This window comes from Diadema antillarum, unplaced genomic scaffold, assembly GCF_040938485.1.
Source record: "Diadema antillarum isolate AM-2024a unplaced genomic scaffold, OU_Dant_1.0 seq00000891_RagTag, whole genome shotgun sequence".
NCBI lineage: Eukaryota > Metazoa > Echinodermata > Echinoidea > Diadematoida > Diadematidae > Diadema > Diadema antillarum.
Genome location: NW_027271755.1, coordinates 1 through 11,545, shown reverse-complemented (window position 1 = coordinate 11,545; position 11,545 = coordinate 1). Strand labels below are relative to the sequence as shown.

General features: G+C 39.6%; 1 protein-coding gene and 1 long non-coding RNA gene across 2 annotated transcripts; one reads left to right on the top strand and one right to left on the bottom strand.

The window, feature by feature from the left end:
• Positions 1-410: 410 nt before the first annotated feature.
• LOC139740921 (alpha-2A adrenergic receptor-like) lies at positions 411-6,402 on the bottom strand. The gene is made up of 4 exons (XM_071651509.1): positions 6,354-6,402; positions 3,752-4,149; positions 2,440-3,148; positions 411-682 (listed from the first exon to the last, which is right to left on the bottom strand). The coding sequence occupies exons 1-4, from the start codon at positions 6,400-6,402 to the stop codon at positions 411-413; spliced, it is 1,428 nt and encodes a 475-aa protein (XP_071507610.1).
• Positions 6,403-8,036: 1,634 nt separating this feature from the next.
• Positions 8,037-10,955, top strand: LOC139740922 (uncharacterized). The gene is made up of 3 exons (XR_011711595.1): positions 8,037-8,098; positions 9,016-9,147; positions 10,872-10,955. It is a non-coding gene; the product is annotated as an uncharacterized lncRNA (long non-coding RNA).
• The last annotated feature ends 590 nt before the right edge of the window (positions 10,956-11,545 follow it).

Below are 11,545 nucleotides of genomic sequence, written 5' to 3'. Positions count from 1 at the left end.
ATCGTTTCTATAAACTGTTATTCCTTTAATTATAATTTGAAATAATGATTACTTTCTTCTCTTACACGTTTTATGAACTATGATGAATGAGACGCGTTGCTTGTGACCATCCCCCCCAAAAAAAAAATAAATAAATAAAAACAACAACAAACAAACAAGCAAACAAACGAACAAACAAAGAAAAAAAAAACAGCAAACACGTTCACGGGCAGAAAGTATACTTTCTAGCCAGAGACATACATCCGAAACAGATTCACACAACTTTGTGCATTGATGATGATCATAACCATTCACAAAAATGAAATCTTTTCAATCCAAAGTATAAAGGAATGAGATGAGATTATGAGTTTCAGTTCTTATTTGACGGATTCATCGCAAGGAAACAGCCTCGTGGTTTGTGGGCTCAGTTCTCAGTTGGTCATGGATCTATCACTGGAAACCATGAGCCGACTGGGTGGACGTGAAGTGCAGTCCATGCGGCAGCAGCCGATGAGAGCGCGGTAACGGGCGCGGACCTGGCGGTTCATGAAGGAGTAGATGAGCGGGTCGAGGAGGGAATCGACGTAGCCCAACCACATGCTCGCCACGCCCAACCAGTGCGGGATACAGATGGTGATGAAACACGAGTGGATGATGGAGTACGGTGCCCAGCATACGATGGTCGTCATCACCAGCAGAAGTCCTGCAAAGGGAATTGGAGAAATATGCGCGACTTTAAAGAAAAATGGAATCCTGATATCATTCTGCTTGTGTACGAAAACAGAAAAATCTGAGAGGTGGATCAGTGACAATAAAACATATTGGATACATGAAATAAAATCAATAATTGTAAAGGTTTATAGAGTAAGAAAAATTAGCAACTCTGTGTGATTTCGGTGCCGAGCAGCTCTTCTTTCCGTTTGTACACAGAATTTACTAATTTTAATTTTTCTTCAGAGAAAAGTTTTCTTTAAACCTGTTCTTGGTTTATAAGTATACTAGCAATGTAACTTCTGTCTGGGAGGATGAGTTTTGTCCGTGCCAAAATACTTGAGATTTTTAATGAAAATATTGCAATTTTGTGTACAGGACGGTAAAGCTGCTCATCACCTATATTACACAGTGCTGCCAATTCGTCTTGCTCTGATAGACATTCATAATTCCTGGCTTTTTATGTGTCTGAATTTGCCTTCTCTGATTTTTCTGATTTCATACAAAGCAACATAAATTCAGGATGAAATTTCCCCTTTAATCTTCAGTATCGTTATTATGCAACAGTGTGTGTGCATGTGCGTGTGTGAGAGTCTACGATGTGTTTAAGAGAGTTATTATTACAATTATTATTATCATTATCATTATTATTATTATTATTACAATCATTATCATTATTATTATTATTACTATTATTATTATTATACTCTTTATTCTCTTCTAACAAAGCACATATAGTATATACGATAAAATATTCCTAAATACATGCAGATACAATATATGCATGGATACAGAAATAATGTATTAAACAAAAACAAAAAAAACAGACACACACACAATAAATCATTATTATTATTATCATTATTTGATCAGATGAAGAGCTTATACAAACAGAAAACAAAAACTAGAGCGAACTTTACAAAAGGATGAGCCAACTGTACACTGTAGAATTTTTTACTGTACATGTAACACAAAATGATAGAGGTAAAGATAGTGACAACAAGTTGGTCAGGGCACACAGAAGTAAAGACATTTACTTTGATTGCCCATATAGGCATGTGAACCAATAGTTGGGTACAGACATGATAGAAAATAAATAAAGGGAGAAACAGCGAAAGACAGAGACTGCCTATGTACAAAATACAGCTGCTCTTCCCTCGGATTCTACATTTGCGATACAACAAGTATGTTATTTTAAAAAAATACTCACAATAAAAACATTTACAATTACAATGAGATAAATTGCAATAATCAAATAAAAAAATGAACCTAGAAAATAATATTAATAAAGGAAAAGAAAGCTTTGCATGTTACGTTTTGTACGTTCTTGTGTATGAAATTTGGAATACAATAGTCAATCTGAATAATCAAATAATAAGATTTGAAAGGATCTTAGAGTTGGTGCATTACGAATTTCATTGGATAATAGATTAGTAATTGATATTCCCATATAGACAAAGGTTCCTTTACAATCATTAGAATTTAGTAAAAGTAGATTAAGATTTGGTTAGAACGAAGTATAGGTGGGGCGCTAAATGATTTAAGGTTTTTCGAGAAATATCATCAGAGGTACAATTTTCATGATAATAGGCCCGCTCTATTCTGGCATGTCTGGGGGTTTTGAAGGGCAGGCAGAGAACCTTGCGGAGCGGAGTACCAAATGACATGAGATGTTATGCACGTCACAGCATTTCAGATCCCCGCCCCCCATTTCTACTTAAAGCCAAAATCAATGTATAATCATCTTACCAATGAGCGTGACTCTCTTCTCCGCGCTCAGCCGGTCAATACTCGTCGACGACAGCTTCGACCTCCTCTCGCTCTTCCGTCGACTGTTGACCCTCTCGCCAATGCTCTTCTTTTTCGCCTTTACGGTCGCTTCTTCCTCCGCCGGAGGGTTCTGCGACAAACTGCAGCCACCGATCCAGACTCCGTCCGGAGTGTAGCTGCTTGTTTGGGTGGGAGTTTTAGCAGTCGTCCTTTTCGAAAAGCCCACCCCGTCGGCCATGGCGAGGTTGATGATTCCGCCGAGCGACATCCGCCTGCCCGCCGCGGACGCGGAACCGAGGCCCTTGTCGTTAGCATCCCCGACGTAGCGATTGAGCTGAGCCTCCCTCTGTCTAATAGCGCGAATGACGCAGACGTAGCACATCGTCATTATGGGGATTGTGATACAGAAGATGAATACGAACCAAACGAGGAAATAGACACAGTGGCCCCAGTCGGGCGAACAGTGGTGAGTGTTGTAACTGAACTCGAACCCGGATACGAGGTCGAAGGTTGCCGGGGCTACGTAGAGAGCCGGGACAACCCAGCAGAAGACGATGAAGCCAATAATGCGACGTCGAGAGGAAGGAAACCGCGTGGAGTGCACGACGGTCAGAAAGCGATCGAACGAAATCACCATTATAGTCGTGAAGTTTCCGAACGTGAAGAATAGTGCGCCTGAACCGTTTATCTGATATATCAAGCAAAATGCATGAAAATGCACCAAAAAAAGAAAAGAAAAAGAAAAAAAGAAGGCATCTTTAGTAATGGACATCACTCATTGGTAGCTTATCTGACTGCATACTGAACTTTATTCCCCCTCCCCCCCCCAAAAAAAAAAAAAAAATCATGTAAGCGATCCTTTAACTTGGACGTTTCCACTTGCCTTGATAAGCAAGGCCCCGTTGATTACTGATTCTGTTTTTAATCCTCCTTTCGTTGATTTCCTATTCAATCATGATTTCTTGATGTTTTTATCATCCGTACATATTACACTGGCATCCTTTTATTATAGCTATCACTTCACGACGGGTCGTGGTCGTCCTTGCCCATTAAAATCATATCGGAAAGATATGTTCAAAGAACTGTTCAAAGATGTTTAAGAAAGATGCACTGACATGAAAATATAAATCAACGATACAAGGCATATTACCAAACCTGACGAACACATAATTGGTGAGATTTTGATAAATAAACAACGGGTTTTTGTTTAGATGATGTAATCAAATACGAGCACACTATTCATAGAAAAAAACCCAAACAAACAAGACTGTGTCCACAGTGAACATCTTACTTTGCACAAGATTTGGTTATTCGATAGGAGGATACCGTTGTCGTAGATAGACCAGATGGAGAAAGGCATACTCGAGATCGTCACGCCCATGTCCATGATCGTCAGGTTCAAGATGAGGAGGTTATGGCAGTTGGATCTCAGTCCCCTGTCTCCCAGGATAGTAGTCATCGCCATGAGATTGGCGAAGAAAGCACCGACGAATATGATGGCCAGAGCCACACCGTCTACCATGACGGAGAGGGACGTCGGGTCGTGGTCATCGTCAAATAGTGCCGACAAGCATAACGATGTTGACGTATTGGAGGTGGTGATGAAGTCCGATGTCGTTGCTGCAGATGCCACTGACATGTTTTCCACGTGTGAGCCAAGAGACGTCGTCATGGGTTTATAGTTCGAGGCTGCGGAAAAGAAACACAAACATGAAAGCAAGAACATCACATCTTGTTTTCTTAAATTTCAATGTGGTTTCCTTTTCTTTTCAGCACATGGATATCACTAACAGACCTATGATTATACAGATTTCACTATAGTTACTAATCACAGAATGAGGTGTATACACTGGAAATTCACACTCCCACATGTCAAGGATAACAATAATTGAGTGATAAGGAGTTTGTGCTGATGGGCTAAATGCTTGAAAACAACACTGTTCCTCCCAGTGAGATAAAAAGGGAACTTCTCTTCCTATCACTTATTGTAGAAAGGAAGAGACGTACGAGATTCAAGCGATTGAGCGTCATTAGCAGATTAGTAAGGTCTGGATGTGAACTGCTATGACTCATCGTACAAATGCTATGTTGTTGCACTCACATGCAGGAAAAACACAAAATGTTTGAGAGTTATACGTTTCTGGCACCAAAACGTGAAATGTACGATGAGCGTACGAGTCTTTCGTTCCAAAACACCGAGTCCTCTGCTCACGGAAGAGCTATGTCGAATTATAAATATAGTGATTGTGGTTGTGCCGTAAATTTTTACAGATGAGCCATCATTATCATCACTGTGGTAATGATTTACAAGATCGAGTCGTATAATTTCGTTTTAATAACATGCTTTTGCCCTTCTTGCGCGAGGGCGCTATATACTTTGACAGTTACTTTCGATTCCACTTAACTGCAATGAATCAGTAATCATAACTTGTGACTGTCTAGCGCCGCCACCTTTGACGTACATCATAAAGGCTTAGACCTGACTGATAAATATGAATCATAACTCACCGCAAAGAACGTTTATCTCTCTTTAAAAACAGTAGCATCATTCTCGTGTCGTCGTGTTTCAATACTGACTTGACAATTAAAAGAAAAGAAAAAAACAACAACTTTATTTTCACGGAGGAGCCAGAAGCCCCAAGCAGTGAGTTGCCAAGACAGCCAGAAGCAGTTTTAAAATGTTATTTGCTCTCTCCCAACTACAATCAGCATTTATACGCATGATCAAAATTATGTTACATCATTTCGTTTCTATCCAAGGCCCCTAATACAGAGTACGGTTTGTAATAAGATGAAAACTTAAGGCGACAGGGAAAGGTAGATAAGAATTTGCATAGGGTGTGGAACAAAATATGTGGAATAGAATTAAGGCGGCGGATGGGATGAAAAGAAAAAAGAAACTGAAGAATATGAAGAAGGCGATGATGAAGGAGAGAAAAAATAAATATCAGAAGGAGCTCGAGGAGCTCAAAGAAGAGGAAGAATAAGGAGAAGAATAGGAAGAAGACGAAGAAGAATTACAGAAGAAGAAGAAGCTCAAGATGATGATGATGACAAGGAGGAGGAGGAGGAAGAAGAAGAAAGCGAAGAGCTGAGCGAAAGAATGGTGACGCTGATAAAGGAGAAGGGGGAGAGAAGAAACTTTGGGATAGTATGATTATATCAACTTCTCTCAAAATAAAAGTGAGTGAATAAGACAAACTATAGGACATCGGACATCAAGCCCCTAACCAAAAAACAAAAAACAAAAAACAAAACAACAACAAACAAACAAACAAACAAACAAACAAACCCAAACAAAAAACAACAAAAGAACCCAACAACCGAAAACAAGCAAGCAAACAAACAAACAAAAGTTTGTTTTGTTTTGTTTTGTTTTGTTTTACAATGACCCACTATGGGAGAGGAAGGGATCGAGAGGGAGAAGAAAGGGTGGGGGGGGGGGTTCCTACGCATCAATACAAAATTAATGACCCTGCTCTTGTTGATCAACATTAGGCTACCTACGTGCAAAGATCCGATTGATGATACAGATTCTGAAGTCCAAAGACGATTTTGGTTGTGACACCGCCCTGGTTGTGACGAGTTAGGCTGCTTTATCTCGTTGTGGATCAAATCATTTTGTCTTTTGAAGGATACATGAAGGTTACCTGAGCTCAAAGCTGTGTCATTATTGAAAATGATATACGGGTACCCTGTTTCTGCTTGATAATTTCCTACGACCCAAGATCGCTGAAAGTCGTGACGTCACGAAATGCATATGCATACTAGCTGGTAGTTTCGGTAGCGTTCACTCCAGCTCGGGCCGGGAGGCACTGCACGTAGAATCTCCCTGAACATACCTCCTTGCTCCAACTAGGTGTTGCCGGTGATTTCGAGGCATTCTTACTTACTTCTTTGTCTGACAAGTGAATCCCTGCTGTATTCAATGTCACGCTCCATGACCACGACTACGTGGAGACCACAAAGACGACGACAATGAAGGAGGCGCTGTCAATGCTGGTGATGATGAAGACAACAATGATATCGAAGGTTGACGACAGACGATGGAGACATTATACCAACTGGCCCAATGGTTCATTTACTAATGAAGCTCATATTCATTGGGTCATATCAATCGCTACAGTCAGCATCATGATGATTGTATAATCTTAAGTTAACAATCATCATTTGATGAGCTCCATCGTGATAGACTAGTCCTATCTTCAGCTTGACTGATCACTACTCCTACTACTATAATACTACTAATTCGAGGGCATGTATTAGCTTCAGCCTATGCCAACTCGGGTTCCATAAACAAAAATGCACCTCCAAACCTGTCTATCTAACATGACTGTCCTTATAGTTCATTACTATCAAGGCCTGCGTCCTTCTTCCATACACTGATGAAAGTGGCCCTATTTCTTCCTCTTGTTGCAATTCCCTGTTTGGGCTCCCAGAGAACGAGAGAATTGGCAGAGTGTCGCGCACAGTGTCCCGCTAATCTCATCCTTCTCTCAAGCACTTTGTCAGACACCTTTGGCAATGTACCATACAAATCATCATTTCTAACGTAGTCACTCCATGACACATTAAATGGTGTGTACAGTTCTGGTCGAGGTGAGGATTTAGCTTTTAACATTTTGCAAGATATTCAGAAACCGCTCTGAGATGTCAAAGAGCATGCAATTCTAAGGGGTATCAAATGTTTATTTGATGAAAATTGGTTTTGAAATGGCTGAGATATCCAAAAACAATGTGAAACAAAGAGATCTTAATAAAAGGCGTGGCCTGTCGCCTTTTATTATTATCACTTTTTTTTGATATATCTCAGCCATTTGAAAACCAATTTTTATCAAATAAACGTTGAATCCTTCTTAAAATTACATGCTCTTTCACATTTCATAAGAGGTTCCTCATTATCTCACTTAGGGATGTTCAAAACATGAATCCCCACCTCAATCAGTGTACAGTCCCTTTAAGGGCTATCCTGAGCATGCGTGTGTACACTCCGTCCAATGCTTTCTCTTGTCTGGCTGTAAGTGTCCACGTCTCTGCTCCATACAGTAATACAGACTCAACTGTTGTGACAAAAAGAATGGAACCATGACTGATCAATTCATATACTCAAATAGGGGAAACAGTAAATAGGGGAAACAGTTTAGAGAAAAGAATTAATAATGTTGATAGGCCATTTGAGTGCATATAGATTTAAAGGAATACATCCATTAATTTTACCCAATCTGATGGGAAACCAAGGAAAATTCAAGGATATAATATAGGCACCCAACTCCCCCTTGTTTGATATCTCAGCCATTTGAAAACCAATTTTCATCAAATAAACGTAGAATCCTTCTTAATGAGAAACATCTTATGAAATGTGAAAGAGCATGTAATTTTAAGAAGGATTCAACGTTTATTTGATGAAAATTGGTTTTCAAATGGCTGAGATCCCCCCCCCCCCCCCCCCTCCTTGTCTTTCGCACCTTTTCGCACCGAACACAGCTGACTGGGGGCGGGGCTAGCTAACTACTGAATATTCAGTTTTGATACATCCAATTTCGCGAGATAGGAAGAAAGATCACCGGGTACTAGTAGTACGTAGTGTGGTGTGAAAGAATCAAGGGGCCAAATATGTCGCGCATTCTTCGTTTTTTAAGTAAGTTTGCAGTCTTTGATATATGTCTTTTTATGTATGTAGTCACATACTATCCTACAGGATTTTTGCCTGTGTCTTTCTCATCCTGTATCTGACAGATTGTTTCGCAAGGTGAAGTATGACTGTTGTGCAACGCGAGGCGAAGAAACACCTTGGCCCCATGTGTTAGTTTTTGTGTTTGTGACTGCTATCGGTGTAGCGTGCATGCAACGATCCTTCTAAGTTCCATTTAAAATTACTAAATTTTACTAGTAGGTCCGGAAAAGGATGAATCGCATTCCCCTGGTATTCCCATTTTAGTATCTCTGTTTTCAGTCACTCTGCCTCTGGCCTCTGCTGTGGCTTCATGGAAGTTTTGCTTAAGTTCATTCATACAGTGTAAGTCTAGATTGATACTTCTCTCATCCGCGCAATAAACACCGGCGCGTGCACCCGCTGTCCGGTTGGCCCCTACTAAGGGGTGTTGGACAGTGCCAAAGAAGGCGAAGAAGAAAGAGACCATTCTCCTGACAGACACATTTTATTATAGTATGCACTCAAAGAGAATCAGTGAAAGTGCTAAAGGAAATATTCAGACACTTAAAGAAAGAGTAGGCCTAGTAATTGTACTAATGACATTTGCATTTTAGACTAATATAAATTAGATTTTGAATCCTATCACTTACCTGGAAAAGACATATTCCTTATGTCCTGTCTGTGCTGTTGTTTATTCATGACATGTCATGATATGATTGTTGTATTGTATGTGCCATCAATTAGTAATTAATGAAACTTCAGCATGCCAAATGAGTTACATGCATGTGGTGTACCAAATTTAGAGCAGTACTTTTTTAAGGACAAGACTACTGATGTGTGGACAGGGAAATGTTTATGCTTGCTTCAATGAATAAACATCTTCTGTCCCTCTGCAATACTAGGACCGTGTGTTCAGCATGCAAAGAGTTGCACAGCAACTATCCCTGCTACCCAGAGGGTGCTGCCAGCAACTCAAGCATTCTCTCGGCTTTTCAGTGATGGCGCCGGACTTGTGAAGGTGGATAAGGAGGAAGGTAATTCTATTTCATTCTTTTTCACATTCTTCTTTATCGTCATACTGAATGTGAATTTAATCTTTTGAATGGCATGAGCTTTGCATTTGTGTGGCAGCAATTTCAGTGGTTTCATTGGTTTTGTGTCTAGAAGTTGTAAGGAAAGAAGAAGACATGTGGACTTGAATCTTATGACAAGCTATGATTGTTATGTTCTCTTATACAATACCAGTAATGTACTCTTAAACCAAAGGCTTGTAATGCAGATTGGTACTCTAAAAAGAAATTCAAAACCATGGTAAAGTTGTCTGTGTCTTAAGCTATCTTATGTTGGCAGTCTTCTCAAGAAAGAAAAAAAAAAACTAAATCTCTGTCTTACAAGTTAATAAACATTTCTTTTTGGTCCTGACCTCTCAATATTTGTGTGTTTCTGAAAAGAGGGAAAACACCACTGCTCATTGTATAGAAAGACAATCAGGAAAAAAAAAATCACAAGTGGATCATTTAATAGTAAGAGGTGTATACTAGGGTAATAACAATGGCAAAACCCTGTTGAAGGGTATCAATCTTAACCTGTTGAAGACGAGTTCTGAGAATACTCGGACAGGTGTCTTTGGGAAATGTGTGTTATAGCAGAATTAGCCGGTCTTCAACGAGCTAAGGGTAGAATAAAACCTTGTGATGATGATGATGATGATGATGATTATCTTGTATGACTGTATATTATCACAATCATTATCATTATCATCATCATTATAATGACAATCACTATTACTGGTATTGTTATGTTGCATGTTCTCAGTCAACCCGTAATACAGGCATTGGTGTGTATATCATGTCAATGAATAAATAAATAGTAAAAAAAGATAATAATTATAGATTTAACCTGTTCCTTCCGCAATTCTCTGAGTGCCTTTAATACCCCCAAACGAGATTCTTTTTGCCTGTCGACAGAGGGGCAGACAGGTTGGTAATCCACCTGTGTGAAGGCAGTCGAGCGGTACAGTGTATCCCCCTTTCCAAGGTCAACTACATGTGCCAGTGAACAATGGAAATATCGAGCGGGTGCGAGGTATGAATAGAGCGTGCGCTGATGAGCTCCCAGAATCTTTGTTCTACACAAAACCAGGCACCTGACGAGGGTGACTTGGGTTAGCGAACGCAGAAATCTAACTGATCTCAGCCTTGATCACTGTGTACATGTTCTTACGAGTTTACAGCAGAACAAGCAAAAAATAAATCAGGAAAAAGGTAAATAATAGTGTGAAATATGCATTTTTCAAACAGAAGGAGAACAAATGCTGATTGCATAAACTCTGATCTTTTTATCAAACCCACTTTTCTTGGCATTTTAACACAAAGAAACATGAATTTAGGCCATGAAAGCAGGCACTCTTGTCTTCATTTTAGGAATCTGCTATACCAGGTTCCCGTATATCAGTTGCTCTCACGGGAACCTGGTATACCAGATTCCCGTAAGGAACAGGTTGAAAAAAAAAAATCTGAAGTAAAATACACTGTACCAGTATAGCGTGTATTATGGTAATGACTTGATAGGATTTTAAAACAAACAAGCAAGCAAGTATCATCATCAATCATGTGATGATGATGATATGATGATGATGATAATGTACAATGTAATACACTCTACCTTAACCAGCATTGATAGTGTTATGGTAATGATTTAATGGGGATTTAAAAACAAACAAATAAACAAACATTGTGTCTCATGTCCTCCAATTAAGGCTATGCTGTGATGCACCTGAACAGTCCGCCAGTTAACAGTCTCAACACACCAATGCTTCAGGCAATCACGGAAACCATTCAAGACCTGGAAGATGATAATCGCATGCAGGGTCTCATCCTTACCTCGGTGAGTTCATCAAAGTCCTCTTGATCTCTCTCAGGGAAACGAGAAGAATGTCTCTAAATAACAATAATATTCATCAACAATGATACTTTTTGTAATCATTATTCATCCCAACATGGTGGAGAATCTGGCTTAATTGGAACAATAATTGATATTCATTCCAACGATATTAAACATGTAGCTAGTTTGTTTACTTTCACTTTATGATCTACAATTGGTGTGTGTGTCTGTGTGTGTGTGTTTTTTATTTTATTTCTCTCTCCCTCTATCTTTCTCCATAGCACATATTTTCACAGATTTTAGTTTAACTTTCATGCAATCATAACCTTACCAAGTGAGAATGCTCGAGGAAGTAAAGTATGCTTGTAAAACGGGTCTAGGGCAATTACTCCCTGGGCAATTACCCCGGACCCTTCCCATGGCCCTAATCCTAATCTTAATCCTGAACCTAATCCCAACCCTAAGCCGATCTCCTAATCCTGAACCTAACCCACACCCTAATTTTTACTCTAACCTTACCACTAACCAGTATTTAACTTGTGGGCAATT